The sequence below is a fragment of the Entelurus aequoreus genome, linkage group LG08, assembly GCF_033978785.1.
Source record: "Entelurus aequoreus isolate RoL-2023_Sb linkage group LG08, RoL_Eaeq_v1.1, whole genome shotgun sequence".
NCBI lineage: Eukaryota > Metazoa > Chordata > Actinopteri > Syngnathiformes > Syngnathidae > Entelurus > Entelurus aequoreus.
In genome coordinates, this window is record NC_084738.1 from 8,738,929 (window position 1) to 8,764,136 (window position 25,208).

General features: G+C 40.0%; 1 protein-coding gene across 3 annotated transcripts in view; it reads right to left on the reverse strand.

The window, feature by feature from the left end:
- Positions 1-25,208, reverse strand: part of pald1a (phosphatase domain containing paladin 1a) — a 192,896-nt gene that overhangs the window by 25,466 nt on the left and 142,222 nt on the right. For all 3 annotated transcript variants that reach the window (XM_062055453.1, XM_062055452.1, XM_062055451.1), the window contains exon 19: positions 2,456-2,611. In XM_062055453.1, the coding sequence (XP_061911437.1) occupies positions 2,456-2,611 (156 nt within the window). The remainder of the gene's footprint in view (positions 1-2,455; positions 2,612-25,208) is intronic.

The following is a 25,208-nucleotide window of genomic DNA, read 5'->3' on the forward strand; positions in this document are numbered from 1 at the left end:
TTTGGAATTTCACCCAGCTTTTAGTCCGCACCGAACCAAAGGGAGAAAAACGGAAGGAGATTTTCATTCTATAAATTTCAAACATTCTTTGTCTTTGGCTGGGGCGTCGGAAAAAAAATATTCACACGTAAACCTACGCATTATGACTCATATGAAGGTTAGGGGTTACTTGTGATGCCTATCGTTGTATGGAAAAAGTATGTTGCAGTGACGAGATTGCATTGTGTATTTGTACTACTTATAGACTACTCATTTGAGTGGAATACACAGACTTTACTGTAGCATGGAAGCACAGCTGGCCAAACCATTAATGTACTCAAACACACACACAGAGGCGTGACATTATCAAAGACCTACTGAAAGCCACTACTACCGACCACGCAGTCTGATAGTTTATATATCAATGATGAAATCTTAACATTGCAACACACGGCCGGGTTAACTTATAAAGTGCCATTTTAAATTTCCCGCTAAACTTCCGGTTGGAAACGTCTATGTATGATGACGTATGCGCGTGACGTCACGACGGCAACGGAAGTATTCGTACCCAATGTGTCACCATACAAACTGCTCTGTTTTCATCGATCAATTCCACAGTATTCTGGACATCTGTGTTGGTGAATCTTTTGCAATTTGTTTAATGAACAATGGAGATCGCAAAGAAGAAAGTTGTAGGTGGGATCGGTGTATTAGCGGCTGGCTGTAGCAACACAACAAGGAGGATTTACTTGGATAGCAGACGCGCTAGCCGATGCTAGCCGCCAACCACATCTGTGATCGGGTGAAGTCATTCGTCGCGCCGTCGATCGCTGGAACGCAGGTGAGCACGGGTGTTGATGAGCAGATGAGGGCTGGCTGGCGTGGGTGGAGCGCTAATGTTTTTATCATAGCTCTGTGAGGTCCGGTTGCTAAGTTAGCTTCAGCGTCGTTAGCAACAGCATTGTTAAGCTTTGCCAGGCTGAGAATTATTAACCGTGTAGTTACATGTCCATGGTTCAATAGTATTGTTGATCTTCTGTCTATCCTTCCAGTCAGGGATTTATTTATTTTGTTTCTATCTGCATTTGAGCCAGATGCTATCACATTAGCTCAGTAGTGAAGGATATATATATATATATATTTTCATATATCCATATTTTTGTGTTACTTCTTTACTTTCACAGTCATATTACAAATAGCTAATGTTCCGTATTGTACTCTTTTGCTTTCAAATCATCTAATGACAAAGTGCTTGCACTGGGGCCGGCCTTTAAGTAGAAGGCAGAGAGGAGGAATCCTCCTTGCTTTGCTTCCCAGGCCGACTCAAGATAAGAGACACAATGAGCATGTGTTTGAGGTGAGACAAGTGAGGGCGGGGGAGATATTGAAGAGGAGAGTGTTTTCTGGGAAGTTTTCAGATCAACTTGGGCTACGCATTTGTATGTGTTGTTCGAGGCTGGTCTCTATTCTCAAATATTTGACAATAAACGACAAAATACCAACTACTGCCTGGTGTTCAATATAACCTCCAGCTTATTGCCATAAAAGAATCCGGGAGAGACTAGCAATTTGAATTCCCCATTGGAGGAAGAGCTGGTCGACGCAACAGTAGCTAAAGAGCTTCGCCGATGTATTGTCGTGGAGATAAAAGTCACTGTGAATGTCCATTTCGCGTTCTCGACTCTCATTTTCAAGAGGATATAGCATCCGAGGTGGTTTAAAATACAAATCCGTGATCCACAATAGAAAAAGGAGAGTGTGTGGAATCCAATGAGACCTTGTACCTAAGTTACGGTCAGAGCGAAAAAGGATACACCCTGCACTGCCTCTCTAGTCCTTCACTCTAACGTTCCTCATCCACGAATCTTTCATCCTCGCTCAAATTAATGGGGTAATCGTCGCTTTCTCGGTCCGAATCTCTCTCGCTCCATTGTAAACAACGGGGAATTGTGAGGAATCCTTCCTCCTGTGACGTCACGCTACTTCCGGTATAGGCAAGGCTTTTTTTTAATCAGCGACCAAAAGTTGCGAACTTTATCGTCGTTGTTCTCTACTAAATCCTTTCAGCAAAAATATGGCAATATCGCGAAATGATCAAGTATGACACATAGAATGGATCTGCTATCCCCGTTTAAATAAAAAAAAAATCATTTCAGTAGGCCTTTAAGGTCCATTGCGTCAAAATTCAAGGCCACAATGGAATCAGAACCTAAGCGAGTATATTTCTGGAGGAAAGTAAAACTCTGCCGGATTGATTTAAAGCGTTTTCTCTCCACTTCTGACACGGCAATGATATAACAGACATATTGGACAAAGCTGAAGGGCTGCATAATAGGAGTGAGAGACGGCTGGGGAATTTTTTTCACCCTCTGTCGGCACCAGAAGGCACGCAGATGTCGTCAAACCAAGCACAGGGCCAAGCCACAGGAGTAATTAAAGCATAATAGCCAAGCAGAGGCGTGATAAAAGGGTATACCTGCTCCATCCAGAGAGTGAAGGAGCGCTGATAGGAGTCTTTCTTCTCCAGGTGCAGGTACGTGTTGAAGAGGATGAGGTAAATGTAGCGCTCTAGGTACTGCAAGCTCTGCAGCAGAAGTTGATGGCACTCTTTCTCCGACTTGCCACTTTTGATCTAAGGAAGAAGGAAAAAGTGGATTTCTGTTAGCTACACTGCAAAAAGTCAGTGTTCAAAAACAAGAAAAAAAAAAATACAAAAATGAGGGGTATTTTATTTGAACTAAGCAAAATTATCTGCCAATAGAACAAGAAAATTTGGCTTGTCAAGACTTTCCAAAACAAGTAAAATTAGCTAACCTCAATGAACCCACAAATACCTTAAAATAAGTACATTCTCACTAATAACAACTGTACTACTGTACAAGTATTTTCTATTGTTTAATTGCAAATAAAACAGCAAAGTCCATATGGCTGTCATCTGTTTTAATATGAGACACAATTTCGCCACACCTAGTGTGTGTGTGTGACAATCATTGGTACTTTAACTTTAATTGTGTCAAAAACTCATGATTTTTTTGTTTCATGCTTGAAATAAGAAATTATTACTTTAAAAAAGTAGTTTTATACTTGTGAGTGTTGATGACACAGCTTTGCAACAGTTGATATTCTAGTTCCAAGCATGTTTTACTCAATATAGCTCATAAAATCTCAGCAACAAGCTATAATAGCCTACTGAGATCATTTAGGACCAAAACCCTTAAAACAAGTAAAAGACTAACATAACATCTGCTTAGTGAGAAGAATTATCTTATCAGACAGAAAATAAGCAAATATCACCCTTATTTGAGATATTTCATCTTACTTAGATTTAAGTTTTTGCAGTGTAGGGGTATTATACTGCAGTGTTGTACGCTTCAGGCACGTTAGAAGCGTCAAGGAAGGGCATTATAATAATTAACTGATTAAGATTTGGATTGCATGGGGATTATTATAAATTTAATAATTAAATGATCATGAATTATCTTTATTTTATTGAGGATATTTAAACAACACTAATAGGCCCAAACAGTAAGAATGCTACCAGTAGGCTATTTGCTACATTTCGGTGTTTGCAGAGACGTCGGATAAGTGTAAAAAAGAAGCCTGTCACAATGTGTTGGTGACGAACCCCAAGATGCAGAGACGGCAGGCTTTGTGCAGGAAAACATACCGTAATTTCCGGACTATAAGCCGCACCTGACTATAAGCCGCACCAGCTAAATTTAGGGGAAAATACAGATTGCTCCATATATAAGCCGCACCAGACTATAAGCCGCAGGGTTTTGATGTGTAATTAGCGTAGTATATAGGGGTTCCTGCTACCACGGAGGGGATTGTCGGGACAGAGATGACTGTTTGGGAACGCAAAGCGTCCCATTTATTAACAATAAATCTTTCAATCATTCAATCAAACTTTCACATCTTTGACATGGCGAACAGCATTCGTGCAGAGTACAAATAATACAACGGTGCAAAGTAATACAAAGTGCTCGCCTGTACGTTATCAAAATAACCAGCCTACCGGTATATGAAAAGTCAGTCTTTAATCATTGTGTCATCGTCTTCCTCCTGCGTACTAAAACCACCGAAATCCTCTTCGTCGGTGTCGGAGAAGAACAGGCCGTAAATAAGCCGCACCCTTGTATAAGCCGCAGGGACCAGAACGAGGGGGAAAAGTAGCGGCTTATAGTCCGGAAATTACGGTAATTTAATGTCCAAAATAAGAAGAAAAAAAACACAAACCAGAAACCAGGAACAGCCAAACTGGAAACAGGAACCAGCAAACAGAAAAACAGCTAACGGCTAACAGGATATAGCTAACAGGAAAACAAGAAACAAGGAGACAGCAAACTGCAAATAGCTATCAGGAACCAGCAAACAGGAACAGCTTACCGCAGACAGCGACAATGACAGGTATTAGCACGACAGGTAGTAATGACATCGACAACACTCCAGCACTGACTGGAGGTCAGGGCAGGTATAAATAGCAGCCGGCTGATTGACACCAGGTGTGGCCAGGTGTCAATCAGCCGCAGCTGAGGGGAAACAGCGCAGGAAACTGAACAAAAATAATAGCGCTGACAGGAAATAGAACAAACACAGAGGGAAAACTAAAACATAACCAAACTGTCAGGGACAAGCCTGACAAAGCCCTTTTTATCGGGGAAAACGCATGAAACATAAAAAACCCCAAAGATGTGCAGTTTAGGAAGTGCACAAAGAGCCAACATGTACAGTATATGAAGCGCAAAGCAAGCAAAGCCAAGCAAATGATCTAGTAGTGGCATAAGAGGCCTTCTCAATTATGATTGCCAGCAGGTGAGTATCCTAACTACACACTGGGGATGGCGCTCAAGCCAGAAGTAAAGTGGCTGGGAAACAAAAGACGACAGGAAGTAAAACAAAAAATGAAAGCGCTGGTCAGAAAATAATAATAATGTCCCAACTTGTCATAATGGGTCATCAAACTCAAATCAAATCGAAATTAATTTATTACGCACTTTTCATACATAGAAGAAATGCAACAGAAAGTGCTTTACAGACTTAAAAACAATGCCCTGATTACCCACATCCCCCATCCTCACACACACACACATACAAAAAGAACCTTAAAATCGAACCTGAAACACATAAGGAGCAAATGCAGTGATTTTAAAACTGGTGTAATGTGGGACCGCCTTGTTGACTTCGTCAGGACACGTGCATCTTAAATTTTGAAGTAATTGTAACGACACATGCTAAACAAGATGCAAAAAAAGTGCTCACAAAACGGGGGATGAGTGTTGATAAATCACATTGCACGTGCTGAATAAATATATTTGCATCTTCTCCTTGCAGTATTGTGGGCAATTTGATAATCAACATATACAGTATTTTGTATATTAACGAAGACAGAAACGCAAAATGAATTGTACGCCTTATTCAGCTCACTTAGCAGACGCAATCCACTTTGCACACGTTTAATGGCTCAGTTTTGCATGTGTTACAAAGTGTGCATGTGTTTTAGTACACGCGACGCTTTAATAAATCAGGCTCATAATATCTTATTTGTGGTTAGAGCGTCCGCCCTGAGATCGGTAGGTTGTGAGTTCAAACCCCGGCCGAGTCATACCAAAGACTACAAAAATGGGACCCATTACCTCCCTGCTTGGCACTCAGCATCAAGGGTTGGAATTGGGGGTTAAATCACCAAAAAATGATTCCCGAGCGCGGCCACCGCTGCTGCTCACTGCTCCCCTCACCTCCCAGGGCGTGAACAAGGGGATGGGTCAAATGCAGAGGACAAATTTCACCACACCTAGTGTGTGTGTGACAATCATTGGTACTTTACTTTAACCTTAAAATCGAACCTGAAACACATAAGGAGCAAATGCAGTGATTTTAAAACTGGTGTAATGTGGGCCCGCCTTGATGACCCTGTGCATCTAAATTTTGAAGTAATTGTAAAGGCGCAGTAACGACACAATATGCAAAAAAGTGTTGATAAATCCCATTGCACGTGCTGAATAAATATATTTGCATCTTCTCCTTGCAGTATCGTGGGCGTTTTGATAATCAGCATATACAGTATTTTGTATATTAACGAAGACAGAAACCGCAAAATGAATTGTACGCCTTATTCAGCTCACTTAGCAGACGCAATCCACTTTGCACACGTTTAATGGCTCAGTTTTGCATGTGTTACAAAGTGTGCATGTGTTTTAGTACACGCAACGATTTAGTAAATCAGGCTCATAGTATCTTATTTGGTTTCGATGGTGACAAGAGGTGCCAGGAACGAAACAAAGAGAGTTGACTAATATGCGTGTCCAAAACACATGCTGAGGTTAAAGGCCTACTGAAAGCCACTACTACCGACCACGCAGTCTGATAGTTTATATATCAATGATGAAATCTTAACATTGCAACACATGCCAATACGGCCGGGTTAACTTATAAAGTGACATTTTAAAATTCCTGGGAAATATCCGGCTGAAACATCGCGGTATGATGACGTATGCGCGTGACGAAGTCCGAGTAACGGAAGTTATGGTACCCCGTAGAATCCTATACAAAAAGCTCTGTTTTCATTTCATAATTCCACAGTATTCTGGACATCTTTTGCAATTTTTTTAATGAACAATGAAGGCTGCAAAGAAGACAGTTGTAGGTAGGATCGGTGTATTAGCAGCGGACTACAGCAACACAACCAGGAGGACTTTGTTAAGTTAGCTTCAATGGCGTCGTTAGCACAGCATTGTTAACCTTCGCCAGCCTGGAAAGCATTAACCGTGTATTTACATGTCCACGGTTTAATAGTATTGTTGATTTTCTATCTATCCTTCCAGTCAGGGGTTTATTTTTTTGTTTCTATATGCAGTTAAAGCAAGATGCTATCACGTTAGCTCGTAGCTAAAGCATTTCGCCGATGTATTGTCGTGGAGATAAAAGGCACTGAATGTCCATTTCGTGTTCTCGACTCTCATTTTCAAGAGGATATAGTATCCGAGGTGGTTTAAAATACAAATCCGTGATCCACAATAGAAAAAGGAGAGAGTGTGGAATCCAATGAGCCAGCTTGTACCTAAGTTACGGTCAGAGCGAAAAAAGATACGTCCATCACTGCCTCTCAAGTCATTCACTGTAACGTTCCTCATCTACGAATCTTTCATCCTCGCTCAAATTAATGGGGTAATCATCACTTTCTTGGTCCGAATCTCTCTCGCTCCATTGTAAACAACGGGGAATTGTGAGGAATACTAGCTCCTGTGACGTCACGCTACTTCCGCTACAGGCAAGGCTTTTTTTTATCAGCGAGCAAAAGTTGCGAACTTTATCGTCGATTTTCTCTACTAAATCCTTTCAGCAAAAATATGGCAATATCGCGAAATGATCAAGTATGACACATAGAATGGATCTGCTATTCCCGTTTAAATAAAAAAAAAATCATTTCAGTAGGCCTTTAACTTTTGGTTTATTTGGACAGCGTCCAACCAACTCCACCAGGGAAGTGCAGCAAGGGGGACAAATGTATGTTAGCAGAGGAACAATCGTAGAGCGCAGTCTTCTCTCCGGTATTGCTAATGTTTGTACTTACTCCATTTGTAGATTTAATTGCTGATCTTCAATTCTAATCTTTTTGCTTTATTCAGAAAAAGACAATAGAACAGAATGACATGGGAAGACTTCGCCCTTTGAAAGTGGAGATACAACCAGCCTGTTACACTTCCAGGCATCAAGCAACAACAACTTGCCATCCAGGCTAATCTGTCTTTCTACTTTGGCTCAAATTGCATGGTTCACACACTAAACGCCGGGTAGATTGTTGTTGACTTTTAAGTAACAGTTTGTGATTTGTTGTTGCTGGAGCAGCATGGGATTTCCCCCCTAAAATGACAGGATAATGACGGATTACCAAGTAGGTGGGATAGCATTTTGGGTCATTTGAAATGTGCCGATGATTGGGTCCTAAATTACCCAGGGCAGTGTTGTTGTTTAACACTTTTAAAAGACAACAGTAGACAGCAGAAACATATTACTGTGGTTTAGTTTTTTTTGCAGTAAGGTGGTCTCTTGGAAACCCAATTACCATGTGCGCCCTGGACTCCAAGAGGCTTTGACAGGGCTACAAATCTACAGAAATGTACATAGATTCCAGAGAACCCACATCAGTATGCAGAAACACAGTTAGTAACGCTGACAAAACAAATAGAACAAAAACAAATCCCCACTGCAAAGGATGCTGGGTCTCAGGAAGATATTTATTATTCAGTCCACCTTACACCAAGTACTCCATTTACATTTAGTTTTTTTTAGTATATGCAGTGAGTTCACTAAATTGCAGGCAACACAATGCTGTGGACCTCAAGGTTGGCAGCTCAACTTCAATTACATTGTCTCTACCACTACATATAGCCAGTAAACTGTCAAGAATCACTACTTACAAACCAACCGAATTAGCAAACTATGTTCAAATTAGGGATCAATCGATTATCGGCGCCGATAATATATCATTACTATTAGAGATGTTCGATAATATTGGCCGATAAATGCTTAATATGTAATATCGGAAATTATCGGTATCGGTTTCAAAAAGTAAAATTAATTACTTTTTAAAACGCTGTTGTACGGAGCGGTAAGTACAGAGCAGTTGCGTCTCCCAGTCAGCAGCCCCTCACACAACACAGGACTTGACGATTGCAGCATGAGAGGTTTACTGGCGACGCTTGATGACCTCATCAAACTGCCGCGAGCGCAGCATAACAACAACAAGAGTGTGTTGTTGCCGGTGCTGTAGCCGTGGCTAACAAGCGAGCTCGCTCGGTGACTGACTTAACGACACCATGTCAATGGTTTGGGATTATTTTAAAGTGTCTCTGACGGATAAAAAACTGGCAATTTGCGATGACTGCAAAAAGTTGGTTATGCGAGGAGGAACCAAGACGTCTTCCTTTAATACGAGCGATTAGATCTCCCGCCTCTTCAAGAATCATAAGGAGATACACGATGAATACAAGCGGAAGATGGATGTGAGCCCAGTTTATAATTCCCTGTTATACAGCATACCAGGCAGTCTTGCACTAAATGAGGACTATGTTATTGTTTACTTTATGACTCTAGTGGAGCCGATAAATGCTTTAAAATGTAATATCGGAAATTATCGGTATCGTTTTTTTTATTATCGGTATAGTTTTTTTAATGTTTTTTTTTATTAAATCAACATAAAAAACACAAGATACACTTACAATTAGTGCACCAACCCAAAAAACCTCCCTCCCCCATTCACACTCATTCACACAAAAGGGTTGTTTCCTTCTGTTATTAATATTGTGGTTCCTACATTATATATCAATATATATCAATACAGTCTGCAAGGGATACAGTCCGTAAGCACACATGATTGTGCGGTCTGCTGGTCCACTAATAGTACTAACCTTTAACAGTTAATTTTACTCATTTTCATTAATTACTAGTTTCTATGTAACTGATTTTATATTGTTTTACTTTATTTTTTATTCAAGAAAATGTTTTTAATTTATTTATCTTATTTTATTTGATTCATTTTTTTTAAAAAGGACCTTATCTTCACCATACCTGGTTGTCCAAATTAGGCATAATAATGTGTTAATTCCACGACTGTATATATCGGTTGATATCGGTATCGGTAATTAAAGAGTTGGACAATATCGGCATATCGGATATCGGCAAAAAGCCATTATCGGACATCCCTACTTGTATCTCATGATTGTGAACAACAGGCAAAATCCCCAAAAAAGTGCAGTTCCCCTTTAACGCCTGCATACGCATAGGAAAACTGAGCCAACTAACTATCAAAACTAAAAGTTTGAAATCGCCCTCCAAAAAAATCACAAGGGATAAGTCCTTGTCAAAGTTGAGTAATCCATGAATTCAACCTAACCTAGACCACTAACACAGCAGGAGAAACTAGTGGTTCATAGTTGAGTCGAGCTAGCAAGTTTGTAAAAAAACATAACTTGACCTTTATGCGGGCAAGTATTGACCTGAGAGGGAAACACTATGGAGCGCTCTATCTGCCTGACATATGGGGCCAATTACCATCGAATGGGGTTCGCCAGCGGGTAAACAGACCGATCCATATTGGCCCTTCCAGATTACAAACAGCCATTCATGGCATGTTGAAGCACACACCTCCCACTCAAATCCAACCCCACCGACCAGTCTGGAGTGAACATGCAGTCTTCACACGAGCCGCCTCCCACTAAACTCAACGTAAATGTCAAGTAAATGTCAAGCAGACATGCTGATTTATAGGTTCTAACCACTTTTTGTCACTTGCATGGCAATTAAAAGAATAATAGAGCAAAAGCTATGCAGTACAGTGTGTTGCCATTTGTTTCAGGTGGAAACATTTTTCACTTTCAGTTCAGTTCTCCAGTGCAAGCTTCAAACTAATGAGCTATCTTTCACAGACTGGCAAGTTGAGTCTTTCTCAAACACTTACAAAAACAATTAGAAATGCAAACATATGAACATACATCAATTATAGGGGTGTAACGGTACGTGTATTTGTATTGAACCGTTTCAGTATGGGGGTTCCGGTTCGGTTCGGAGTAGGGATGTTCGATAATGGCTTTTTGCCGATATCCGATATTCCGATATTGTCCAACTCTTTAATTACCGATACCGATATCAACCGATACCGATATCAACCGATATATGCAGTCGTGGAATTAACACGTTATTATGCCTAATTTGGACAACCAGGTATGGTGAAGATAAGGTACTTTTTAAAAAAATTAGTAAAATAAGATAAATAAATTAAAAACATTTTCTTGAATAAAAAAGAAAGTACAACAATATAAAAACAGTTACATAGAAACTAGTAATTAATGAAAATTAGTCAAATTAACTGTTAAAGGTTAGTACTATTAGTGGAGCAGCAGCACGCTTACGGACTGTATCCCTTGCAGACTGTATTGATATATATTGATATATAATGTAGGAACCAGAATATTAATAACAGAAAGAAACAACCCTTTTGTGTGAATGAGTGTAAATGGGGGAGGGAGGTTTTTTGGGTTGGTGCACTAATTGTAAGTGTATCTTGTGTTTTTTATGTTGATTTAATAATAAAAAAAACAAAAACAAAAAAAACCGATACCGATAATAAAAAAACCGATACCAATAATTTCCGATATTACATTTTAACGCATATATCGGCCGATAATATCGGACATCTCTAGTTCGGAGGTGTACCGAACGAATTTGCACACCGACATATTAAGTAGTGTAATGCACGTTGTGTAAACAATGCACACCGAGGCACAATACACAGCATGCTAGCAGCTAACGGGCTACGATAGACTGACCATACGTCCTCTTTTCACCGGACATGTCCACTTTTGCGGAGCTGTCAGGGCAGAGTTTCTTAAATGCCTCAAATTTCCGCCATTTTGAGTTAGGGTTGCGTGTATTTTCAATGTACGTTCAGGGTTAAGAAGGGGTTAAAAACAAAACAAATTGTGCGCGCAGCAGCATTGGTGAGGGAGGGGCAGAGACAGAGAGAGAGAGAGAGTTATGATAAACGCGCATGCGTCGCCAGGCTCTGCTTTTTATCCATAGATTTATCAGATTTAATTTTTTATTATCTATAGCAGGTGTGTCAAAAGTGTGCCCCATACAGCTAATGTTTTAAAGGCCCACGGCACATTCTAAAAATACTATTAAAATAAACAAAAACATAGCAAAAGTGAAATAAAAAAGCTTAAAGGTGAAATGTAATTTAGAAAAAGTTGCAATGTTGACTAATAAAACAAAGCTGTTTTTTTTTTCTTTCAAACTGTCATTGCTCAAAACATAATATTGAATCAAAACCAATGTTATTACGAATTATTGACCTATCCAAGGTTCCGATTACTTCACATCAAATATTCCACTAAGAAAAATATTTTTGGTGGAAGATTTTGCAAAGTTGGTGAATAAATAATAATATTTTGTTGTTTTCTTACTGTACCGAAAATGAACCGAACCGTGACCTCTAAACCATACTTGCCAACCTTGAGACCTCCAATATCGGGAGGTGGGGGGTAGGGGGCCTTGGTCGGGGGTTGGTGGGGGTTGGGGGGGGGGGGGGGGTTGGTGTTTGGGGGCGGGGGACATGGTTGTGGGCGTGGTTATTTACAGCTAGAATTCACCAACTCGAGTATTTCATATATATATATATATATATATATATATATATATATATATATATATATATATATATATATATATATATATATATATATATATACATATATATGTATGAAATACTTGACTTTCAGTGAATTCTAGCTATATATATATATATATATATATATATATATATATATATATATATATATATATATATATATATATATATATATATATATATATATATTATTTTATTTACATAAAAGAAATACTTGAATTTCAGTGTTCCGGTGGCTATCCATTAGATGGCAGTATTGTCCTGTTTAACTTCTCCGTTCATGATGAGTATATCATTTCGGCCACCGTGTTCAATGGAGAAGTCTGTTCTACATATTTACAGGCAACATACACCTTCCCCTTCGAACTGTCCTGGATGAACTGAAATCCTTGTTTCCATTCGTTTTGGAACTTGCAAGCGTACTTCTTCATCTTGCTCGTCGACGGCGTCGCCATGTCTGGAATTTCCTCGTTCTTCTGCTTCGTCTCCTTGTTGTGTGCGCAGTTGTGCACTCTACTCTCTAAAAGCCCTCGATGTTATGACGTCATTGGGCAGGCAAGCTGTTTATATATTGTGGGAAAGCGGACGTGAGAACAGGCTGTCCCCACTCAGTCTCAGGTCCGCATTGAGTTGGAGGGGGCGTGGCCTCCAGCTCCGGCTGAATACCGGGAGTTTGTCGGGAGAAAATCTCTGTCCGGAGAGGCGCTGAATACCGGGATTCTCCCGCTAAAAACGGGAGGGTTGGCAAGTATGCTGTAAACCGAGGTACGTACCAAACCGAAATTTTTGTGTACCGTTACACCCCTAATCAATTAATAACTCTTTGAGTCACAAGTGGGTCATTTGTTTTAGCTAATTACTGTAGCTAGCGTTTGCACTTCCATTCAATGGAATATTCAGTAAACAAATTAGTTTATGGATTACACATTTGTCAAATGTGTTTCTCTGTATTAAACGGACACTTGGCTATGTTTTAGTTTTCCCTCTGCGTTTGTCTTAGTTTCCTGTCAGTGCTTTTGTTTTGTCTTCATTTCCTGATTATGTTCCCTGAGTGCTTTGTCCCCTCAGCTGTGGCTGATTGGCACCTGGCCACACCTGGTGCCAGTCAGCCAGCTGCTATTTAAACCTGTCCCGCCCTCCAGTCACGGCTGGATCATTGTCATTATAATACTTGTCACTTCTACCTGTAGCCTCTACCTATTTGTCGTTGTAGCTCCGTCTACTTTTGTCCACTCCGCTTTAGTCATAGTTCCTTCGTGTCACAGTAAGTGTTTTTTGTTTATTGTCCACAGTTAGCCTTTGTGCTATTTTAGTTTATAGCCTAGTTTGTTCTCCGCCTTGTGCGCGCCTTTTGTTTGTTTTTTTGCTATAGTATCTGAATTAAATCATGTTTTCCCATTCAACGCCTGCCATCATCTCTGCATCTTGGGGTTCGTCAACTACAAACCCTGACAACTATCTTGAATACAAGACTACCTTATCATCCATGCAGAGCTGAGGATGTTATCTTTCTAAAGTGCCAGTGCAATGCAATAGCTGACAATATAAGACGGAACTGGCTGCCTGAACATTTTCTGAAGACCCCGGGCCATGCATGCGTCGTCAGAGTGATCTTTGCGGATCGGGAAGGCGGACAACGGAGAACCCGAGTAGCAGGAAGAGACAGAGTGAGCCTTTATGGTAATAGTTTCTACAGATCCTACACTCCTCTGTCTTTTTCCAGTTGCTCAACCACACTGTCCCGATTAGAGTGGAGATTGAGGTGGGTTTATAGGGGTGGAGGCTTTTGGCAGACAAAAAACACAGTCCTGTAGAAGCAGAAACAAATTAATGCAACCCTGTAACCTGTGGTTGAGGCTCTTTTGCGTCATGACCTCTGGGAGAGCGTAAAGCGAACCTAATTTATATATTAAACAGCCTAGCAAACACATGCACCTAAAAAACATGCAGTATTTTGTGTCATGAATGTGCGTCTGCGAGACCCTTAGAGATGACCATACAAAAGCCACAGAGGGAGGGACACAGGGCTAATTAAAATAGTCTTACGCACACAGGGAGACTGGATGATGTGGTCTGCATTCATCCGCCAGCAATTTTACATAATACACACGCCTGCTATGAGAGCACGTGGGCGCCCCAGGCTAGGAATCAATCAGAAACATCCCGTGCGTGTAAACACAACACCGAGGCATGCGGGGATGGTTTGTTTGCGGTCACTCAGGGTTGTCTCTTGGTTACACGGTTACAAATTAAATGGTTTATTTGGCGAGGCAGTACTCTTTTTTTTTTTTTTTTTTTTTTTTAATAATGTGCCGTTGTGTTAGCTGTTTTGGATTTGGGTTTTAATGATGTTCTAACAGTATAATGTAGAGCCTGATTTTATGAGCAACAAAAATGTAGGTGAAAACCTGCTTATTCATGGACATGATAGTGCCTCCGACCTCGGGATGGGTACCGATTTGGGTACTTTTTTTTTTGGCACCAACCGAATCCTGCCAACCCTACCGGGCAGCAATTCACGGAAAATCCAACAGTGTCATGTTACAGTGTCTGGGTTGCGCACTTCGCCACTTGGCGATCACTCCAGCAGCACTGAGAGCAGTCTACGGCAAACTACCTCTAGAAAATGTTGCAATTCTCAATGCTGACAAAGAAATCCAACGTACGTTAAATAAGGCTCTGTTTTTCCCAAGCTACTGGGGTGAGTTTTTCCTTGCCCTTATGTGGGCTCTGTACCGAGGATGTCAGTGTGACTTGTGCAGCCCTTTGAGACACCTGTGATTTAGGGCTGTATAAATAAACATTGATTGATTGATTGATTGATTGAAACTGGGCTAGCTTGATGCTAATATACAGTACAGGCCAAAAGTTTGGACACACCTTCTCATTCAATGTGTTTTCTTTATTTTCATGACTATTTACATTGTAGATTGTCACTGAAGGCATCAAAACTATGAATGAACACATGTGGAGTTACGTACTTAACAAAAAAAAGGTGAAATAACTGAAAACATGTTTTATATGCTAGTTTCTTCAAAATAGCCACCCTTTTCAAGAGGTAGTCACCTGAAAGGTTTTTTACTTCACAGGTGTGCCTTGTCAGGGTTGATTAGTGGAATGTCTTGCTTTATCAATGGGTTTGGGACCATCGGTTGTGTTGTGAATGGAGAAGGTGTGTCCCAACTTTTGGCCTGTACTATACATTGACTTTGCTATTGACATGCTACTGATGGTGATTCAACACCTTCAAATTTGTTAATGAAAGTTACAACTAAGATGTACGGTGTGTAATAAGTACACAACTTACAGTATTGACACTTGCAGGGCGCAACAAAAGACTGGACAGCAAAGACTAAACTGACGAGGCATCAAATCATAAACTATACACTACTGCACTACACTACCTTGGTCTTGGAACTGTAATTGAGACTCAGAAAGGTGATAATAAAATAAGATATTTCAACTGGACAGCAGTTATCGTAATCAGCTAATTCTGCAAAGTTTCAATAAAAAAGAACTATTTTATTTTCAAAAATAATTAACATTTATTAACACAAAGAAAAGTAACAACAATTGGTACCGTTGAGTACTGGTATTGATTCCCAGCTACCGGGAATTGGTACCTTAGCGGTTCAAATGTGAACGGTACTCATCCCTACTCTGACCAGCCCATAACTGCTCAGTGGTCTTGTGGTTAGAGTGTCCGCCCTGAGATCGATAGGTCGTGAGTTCAAACCCCGGCCGAGTCATAACAAAGACTAAAAAAATGGGACCCATTACCTCCCTGCTTGACACTCAGCATCAAGGGTTGGAATTGGGGGTTAAATCACCAAAATGATTGCCGGGCGTGGTCACCGCTGCTGCTCACTGCTCCCCTCACCGCCCAGGGGGTGATCAAGTGTGATGGGTCAAATGCAGAGGATAATTTCACCACACCTAGTGTGTGTGTGACAGTCATTCATACTTCAACTTTAACTAGATGTGGACATTGTAAGTCACAGTTTTATGGGTTTTACATGATAACGCTTCAAGGCTCAAACAAAGTCTGCCACTTGTGGTAGCAAATACAAAGTGTTCTCTTCGCTGTTGTTGGAAGTAACATTCGTTGTTATGCGTGAGTTCCGGTAATGCTTAAAGCAGGAGTCACCAACGCGGTGCTCGCGGGCACCAGGTAGCCCGTAAGGACCAGATGAGTAGCCCGCTGGCCTGTTCTAAAAATAGCTCAAATAGCAGCACTTACCTGTGAGCTGCCTCTATTTTTTAAAATTGTATTTATTTACCAGCAAGCTGGTCTCGCTTTGCTCGACATTTTTAATTCTAAGAGAGACAAAACTCAAATAGAATTTGAAAATCCAAGAAAATATTTAAAGACTTGGTCTTCACTTGTTTAAATAAATACATACATTTTTTTTACTTTGCTTCTTATAACTTTCAGAAAGACAATTTTAGAGAAAAAATACAACCTTAAAAATGATTTTAGGATTTTTAAACACATATACCTTTTTTACCTTTTAAATTCCTTCCTCTTCTTTCCTGACAATTTGAATCAATGTTCAAGTATTTTTTTTTTTTATTATTGTAAAGAATAATAAATACATTTTAATTTAATTCTTCATTTTAGCTTCTGTTTTTTCGACGAAGAATATTTGTGAAATATTTCTTCAAACTTTTTATGATTAAAATCCAAAACAATTATTCTGGCAAATCTAGAAAATCTGTAGAATCAAATTTAAATCTTATTTCAAAGTCTTTTGAATTTCTTTTAAAATTTTTGTTCTGGAAAATCTAGAAGAAATAATGATTTGTCTTTGTTAGAAATATAGCTTGGTCCAATTTGTTATATATTTTAACAAAGTGTAGATTGGAGTTTAACCTATTTAAAACATGTCATCAAAATTCTAAAATTAATCTTAATTAGGAAAAATTACTAATGATGTTCCATAAATTATTTTTTTAAATTTTTTCAAAAAGATTCGAATTAGCTAGTTTTACTCTTCTTTTTTTCGGTTGAATTTTGAATTTTAAAGAGTCGAAATTGAAGATAAACTATGTTTCAAAATTAAATTTTCTTTTTTTTCATGTTTTCTCCTCTTTCAAACCGTTCAATTAAGTGTAAATATCATTAATTATTAATAATAACATAGAGTTAAAGGTAAATTGAGCAAATTGGCTATTTCTGGCAATTTATTTAAGTGTGTATCAAACTGGTAGCCCTTCGCATTAATCACTACCCAAGAAGTAGCTCTTGCTTTCAAAAAGGTTGGTGACCCCTGGCTTAAAGTGTCCAAAGTACCTTTAAGTACTACACGTTATCATCAATGCGCCTGTTACTATCGCATGTATACAAAACGATGTTGGAAGTTTTTGGGGTGCTTTATAGGCCTTGTTACCGGCCTTCATTGTTAGTCTGCATTTTTAAAGTTATTCACTACTTTGAAAGACATGTGTGTTCGTGTCGCACGAAGGGATTGTGGTTGTGGTCCCCTTTAAGTCTTTGCATATATCCGACGAGAGAATTGTGAAATGGAAATACCTGAAGCAACCTCGACCAGACCTAACTTCTACATATCCCACATGGTTAGGCATTTACGTCACATCACCCTTGGGATTCAATTGAAGGACTTAGGCCTGGAGGCTTGCTCAATACAAGGGGGGACATTTACCGCTGAGGACGTCTGTCGAGATACCACAGCTCTCGGGGGGAGAAATGCTGTCACACTCATTGGGAATTACCTCGGTAGGTTAGCTATTGCTCCTGCCAAAGACAGCTTTATTGTAAGAAAGAAGGTAATAGCAACCTTTTGGTGTTCTGAAACGGTGTCTTGGGGCCAGTGGTTGATGGGGTGGTAGCAGGGGTGTACGTGAGAAAGGTCAGGGTAACATGGCATGTCCAGTTACTCAGGTTACTGCTCAGTGGCCTAGTGGTTAGAGCAGACCTGGGCATCCTGCGGCCCTTTGTGCGTCCCTGCGTGAGGCCAATCATAAACTACAAAATACATTTTAAAAAGTGATCTATGTCGAGTGTGCAAAACAACGGTGCTGCTTTTGTTTTGAAAAGCGTTATTTGTATTACTTCCGTGTGGACGTATGCTCGTGCGCGATTGTGAGTGAACGTGAACAGCGGCGATCACAAATGACAAAATACATTTTTAAAAACATCTACGTCGTGCGTGCAATACAACTTTGCTGCTTTTATTTTGAAAAGTGTTGCTTATGGACGTACACTACCGTTCTAAAGTTTGGGGTCACCCAAACAATTTTGTGGAATAGCCTTCATTTCTAAGAACAAGAATAGACTGTCGAGTTTCAAATGAAAGTTCTCTTTTTCTGGCCATTTTGAGCTTTTAATTGACCCCACAAATGTGATGCTCCAGAAACTCAATCTGCTCAAAGGAAGGTCAGTTTTGTAGCTTCTGTAACGAGCTAAACTGTTTTCAGATGTGTGAACATGATTGCACAAGGGTTTTCTAATCATCAATTAGCCTTCTGAGCAAACACATTGTACCATTAGAACACTGGAGTGATAGTTGCTGGAAATGGGCCTCTATACACCTATGTAGATATTGCACCAAAAACCAGACATTTGCAGCTAGAATAGTCATTTACCACATTCGCAATGTATAAAGTGTATTTCTTTAAAGTTAAGACTAGTTTAAAGTTATCTTCATTGAAAAGTACAGTGCTTTTCCTTCAAAAATAAGGACATTTCAATGTGACCCCAAACTTTTGAACGGTAGTGTATGTCCGTGTGTAACCTGTGAGTGAAGGTGCACAGCGACAAGTGATGCCCGGTTACCCACGAGATGTCAGCTCACGCTAAAAAAAGAAAAGTTGATGACGAATGGCGTGTTTTCAACAAGACATGGACTGCCAAGTATTTCTTTACAGAAATTAAAGGTAAAGCCGTGTGCTTAATTTGTGGTACAAAGGTTGCTGTGTTTAAATAATATAATTTGAATCACCACTACATGACGAAGCACGAGGAAAAATACCGGAATCTGTCCGATGAAGAGCGCGCAAGGGAGGCTGATGCGTTGATGGTAAAACGGCAAACCCAACAAGGACTTTTTGCCAAATTTCACACCCCCAGAGATGCAGCCGTCAGGACAAGTTACGTCCTTTCTCACAAAATCGCCAGAAAAAGTAAGGCGTTTTCTGACGGAGAGTTTATTAAGGAGTGCTTATTGGAATCTGTTGCGCTGATATGTCCGGAGAAGAGGGGCGCATTTGACAACGTGTCACTCTCCCGACGCACTGTAACGAGGCGGGTTGAAACCATCGCTGGAAACTTGGAGCTTCAGCTGAAGAACAGAACGGCCGACTTTGACTGTTTTTCGCTGGCTTTTGATGAGAGCTGCGATGTACGTGACACCGCCCAGCGATGTACGTAACACTGCCCAGCTGCTCATCTTCTTACGTGGGATAACCGCAGACTTTCAAATCACGGAAGAGCTGGCAGCCATGCAGTCAATTAAAGAGACAACCACAGGTAATGACTTGTTCACAGAGGTAAATGCGTGTTTGGACATGTTAGGACTGAAATGGGACAAGCTGGCAGGTGTGACAACAGATGGTTGTCCAAATCTGACGGGGAAAAATGTTGGACTTTTAAAGAGGATGCAGGATAAAGTGACAGAAATTAACCCTGTGCGGAAATTGACATTTTTGCATTGTATTATACATCAGGAAGTGTTGTGTAAGACAGTGTTACAAATAAAACCATCAAAAGCAATCTGTTTTTGTATGAAGTTAAGTTAGGTTAAATTAAATTATTATTATTATTATTTATCCTTTGGTATATCAAAAATAATATTGAGCAAAATTTAATTGAAATATTGTCGATGTGGCCCTCCAGCAGTGCTCGGGTTGCTCATGCGGCCCCCGGTAAAAATTAATTGCCCACCCCTGGGTTAGAGTGTAGGTTGTGAGTTCAAACTCCGGTCGAGTCATACCAAAGACTAAAAAAATGGGACCCATTACCTCCCTGCTTGGCACTCAGCATCAAGGGTTGTAATTGGGGGTTAAATCACCAACAATGATTCCCGGGCGCGGCCACCGCTGCTGCCCACTGCTCTCATCACCTCCCAGGGGGTGAACAAGAGGATGGGTCAAATACAGAGGACACATTTCACCACACCTAGTGTGTGTGTGACTATCATTGGTACTTTAACTTTAACAGGGTAAATGCTGTAGACATGGAGGCGGGTTTCTAATGTCTGCAGGGCGTATTGAATGACAACACAACAAAATAACAGCACTACTAAAGTGCTGGAATAAAAATGGTATCAACTGTGGACGGTTGCCACTCCTCTTCTGGAGTCTGTGGGATTCAATTGGGAGGTCAGATATCAGTGATGTTGGACTGGCTGTGTCTCCTCCAGTCTCAGTTCTAGTTCATTCCCAAGGTGTCTGATGGAGTTCTTCCGAACTAATGTCATCCGAGAAAAGCGCCTATCCCAAATTTGGAGGTGAGAATTGTCCAAGGGGCTTGCAACTAAGACTCAGGGGGTTCTAAGAGGCTGAGCACAAGCATTTAAGGATTATTTAATTGATCAAACAGTGCATCTCAGTGGGGGATGCAGGCAATATATTAATATATACGTGCAATGACCGCAATCAAAACAACATTTCTATATTGAGTTCGATAAAACTTGATTACAGTAATACAGCATCAATCTAGATTGAAGTTAATTTGTGTCTTTATTACCAAAGCTTTTTTTTGGTAAATTTTACATCAAACTATGCTGACAAGTTCATTGAATAAAAAAATGTGAGTAAAATTGTGTTTAAAATTCAGCTTGTTAAAATACAATGTTTTCAAACTTAGATTATAAGAATTAAATGTATTAAATTTAAGGGCAGAAATTCAGTGCAGAAATATTCGGTGATTCACAACGAGAGAACCATTTCCGGTAAATGATTACTGAAGCAACTGATGTTTTCCCAGAACCAGACACTGAAGTGTAAAGTTGGCAGTCACGTCACACAGACCTGAGCATAACACGTCTTGTTAAACTTTTCAATCCGGCCAGACGCTTCCAAATCCCGTTTTAAACTTTCAGCATTAAAACTATAGCCGCCAGTACGGTGCGCAGTACTACGAATTGCTCCAATCCTAATTATCCAAAAGTGGGTCTTGAGTTTTGAAACAACGCAAATTACTGCACTGAATTTTTATTACATTTCAATTTTATAAACTGAATTTTAAAACCCTGTATTTAAACAAACTGAATTTCTAACTATCTTGATGATTGTATTGTACCATATGTCCCAGGAAGAAATCTGCGTTCAAAGAACTCCGGCTTATTAGTGATTCCCAGAGCCCCAAAAAAAGTCTGCGGGCTATAGAGCGTTTTCTATTCGGGCTCCAGTACTCTGGAATGCCCTCCCGGTAACCGTTAGAGATGCTACCTCAGTAGAAGCATTTAAGTCCCATCTTAAAACTCATTTGTATACTGTAGCCTTTAAATAGACCCCCCTTTTAGACCAGTTGATCTGCCGTTTCTTTTCTGCTCTGACCCCCTCTCCCTCGTGGAGGGGGGGGGCCACATGTTTGGTGGCCACGGATGAAGCGCTGGCTGTCCAAAGTCGGGACCCGGGGTGGACCGCTTGCCTGTGCATCGGTTGGGGACGTCGGATCTGAACCGAGGATGTCGTTGTGGCTTGTGCAGCCCTTTGAGACACTCGTGATTGATTGATTGATTGAGACTTTTATTAGTAGGTTGCACAGTGAAGTACATATTCCGTACAATTGACCACTAAATGGTAACACCCGAATAAGTTTTTCAACTAGTTTAAGTCGGGGTCCACTTAAATTGATTCATGATACAGATATATACTATCATATATACTATCATCATAATACAGTCAACACACAAGATAATCACATTGAATTATTTACATTATTTACAATCAGGGGTGTGGAGGGGATATGGACATCAAGTAGTGGACATAGAGAGAGAGAGAGAGAGAGAGAGAGAGAGAGAGAGAGAGAGAGAGAGAGAGAGAGAGAGAGAGAGAGAGAGAGAGAGAGAGAGAGAGATCAGAAGGCATAAGAAAAAGTATCTGCATTTGATTGTTTACATTTGATTATTAGCAATCCGGGGAGGGTGTTAGTTTAGGGTTGTAGCTGCCTGGAGGTGAACTTTTATTGCGGTTTTGAAGGAGGATAGAGATGCCCTTTCTTTTATACCTGTTTGGAGCGCATTCACACATTGATGTGGCATAGAAAGAGAATGAGTTAAGACCTTTGTTAGTTCGGAATCTGGGTTTAACGTGGTTAGTGGAGCTCCCCCTGGTGTTGTGGTTATGGCGGTCATTTATGTTAAGGAAGTAGTTTGACATGTACTTTGGTATCAGGGAGGTGTAGCGGATTTTATAGACTAGGCTCAGTGCAAGTTGTTTAACTCTGTCCTCCACCTTGAGCCAGCCCACTTTAGAGAAGTGGGTAGGAGTGAGGTGGGATCTGGGGTGGAGGTCTAGAAGTAACCTGACTAGCTTGTTCTGAGATGTTTGGAGTTTAGATTTGAGGGTTTTGGAGGTGCTAGGGTACCAGGAGGTGCATGCGTAATCGAAAAAGGGTTGAACGAGAGTTCCCGCCAGAATCCTCAAGGTGCTTTTGTTGACCAGAGAGGAGATTCTGTAGAGAAATCTCGTTCGTTGGTTAACCTTTTTGATTACCTTGATTTAGGGCTATATAAATAAACATTGATTGATTGATTGCTTGATTAAACACACACATTGTGCTAAAAAAATATATGAAATTAAATTGAAATGTAATTAAATTTAATGGAAGAAAAAATATGTTCACATAATTAATTCGCAAAAAATAAGTTACAAAAATCGAGGGTAAAAAAAAACCCCTTTGGTAATAATAAAAAAGAAATTAACATCCATAGATCATAGATCTCAGCTGTAACTGCCCCGCCCCATTGTTGTTGAGACACACTTTGTGTGCTGATTGCTTCCAGAACACGAGAACAATTCTTCCCCTAACAGCTGCTCTTCAAACTAGCCTGCCTTAACAATACAACACATGGGAGATTATTCCACATTCAACATTGGCAATCGAAACAGGTTTTCTGAACATTCAGAGGTATTCATCAATCCCATTAAAATATCGAAAGGTCCTAATAAATAATGATAATATTAATGATGTTTTCACAGTAGGGCTTTTCTACACAGCTGGTTTGTGAGCACCAAACCAGAGAAAGATCTATCACCTCCCGCTCTTGTATGCTCCACTTTTGAGATAATGGCTCAAACAGTCCGTCTTTGAAGTTTATGATTATTAGGATGTCTTAAAGGAATCTCGCTTATGACCCACTACTACACTGTTGAAACAGAGCTTGTCAGATATTTTAAGTGGAGGGTGCAAGATCTACAGGGCATCATTTGGATATATACACTACCGTTCAAAAGTTTGGGGTCACATTGAAATGTCCTTATTTTTGAAGGTAAAGCACTTTAAACTAATCTTAACTTTAAAGAAATACACTCTATACATTGCTAATGTGGTAAATGACTATTCTAGCTGCAAATGTCTGCTTTTTGGTGCAATATCTACATAGGTGTATAGAGGCCCATTTCCAGCAACTATCACTCCAGTGTTCTAATGGTACAATGTGTTTGCTCATTGGCTCAGAAGGCTAATTGATGATTAGAAAAGCCTTGTGCAATCATGTTCACACATCTGAAAACAGTTTAGCTCGTTACAGAAGCTACAAAACTGACCTCCCTTTGAGCAGATTGAGTTTCTGGAGCATCACATTTGTGGGGTCAATTAAACGCTCAAAATGGCCAGAAAAAGAGAACTTTCATCTGAAACTCGACAGTCTATTGTTGTTCTTAGAAATGAAGGCTATTCCACAAAATTGTTTGGGTGACCCCAAACTTTTGAACGGTAGTGTACGATCAGGGACACTCACGTCCATAACATTTACATGTCAATGAAATGGGATTTTAGGAAATGTTAAAAAAAGGCAGATTCAAACATGTTAATGTCACTGTTCACACTAATAATCAATTAATCATCAATCAATACAATTCTATTTATACAGAACTTAATTGCATTGTTTTGCTGGCCTCGTGAGCCGTAATGCTTTGTGAAAACAGGCTGGTTTATGTAAGGCTGGAAGATGAAAGGAATCTAAAGGACTCAGAAATGATCAGTAAATCACAAGGAGCTGCTATTTATTACGTGTATGTGTTTTCAGCGTCAACATATAATGCTGACATTTACACTTACAGTGACAGCTGTCCAAACACATTTTCTGGTGACAGATGTGCATTTTTAAAATGTTTTTGTCATTGTAAAGGGGATGTCATTGTGACATTGTGAAGCCTTTTGAGACGTGTAAGTAGGACGTTTTGTATAACAGCAATTTGTCAAAACACTAATAAAAGAAAATAAACCAAAAACATAAGTGGACTGCAGAAGATGCTGGTTCACAGCAGGATGTACAATGAGTTTTCAAATTGTGGAAATGAGAGCCTCTTCCCAAATATTGTCTGCCCCTAAATGACGCCTCTTCCTTTTTGCACTTCAAGTAAATAAACAATCAAGCTATGATTACAGACATTTACGGTAACTATTTAGTCGTGCCCACATGAGGATTTGGCCTGCGAGCGCCAGACTTTTTAATTTTCAAATTGTCTCTGTCGATTGTCAACATTTGGGTCATTAAAGAGATATAAAGTCAATTTGGAAAGTTAGGTTAAAAGTTCTGGCTACATACTTACAGTACTGGCCTGAGAGTCGTGTGTAATCTCTCAGAGTGTCTTAAAATAGTGGATTATTCGAAAATTCTAAGCAAAGGAGTCAGTCAAGTTTTCAGACATCGAACGCTCCTTCTCCCTCTACGGCAGGGATGTCAAACGTACGGCCCGAGGGCCGGATCAGGCCCGCAAACAGGTTTTATCCGGCCCGCGGGATGAGTTTACTTAGTATAAAAATTAATCTGAAATTTTTGAATGAAAGAAACAGCTGTTCTAAATGTGTCCACTGGATGTCGCAATGGCAATTCTTTGTATCTTTGTA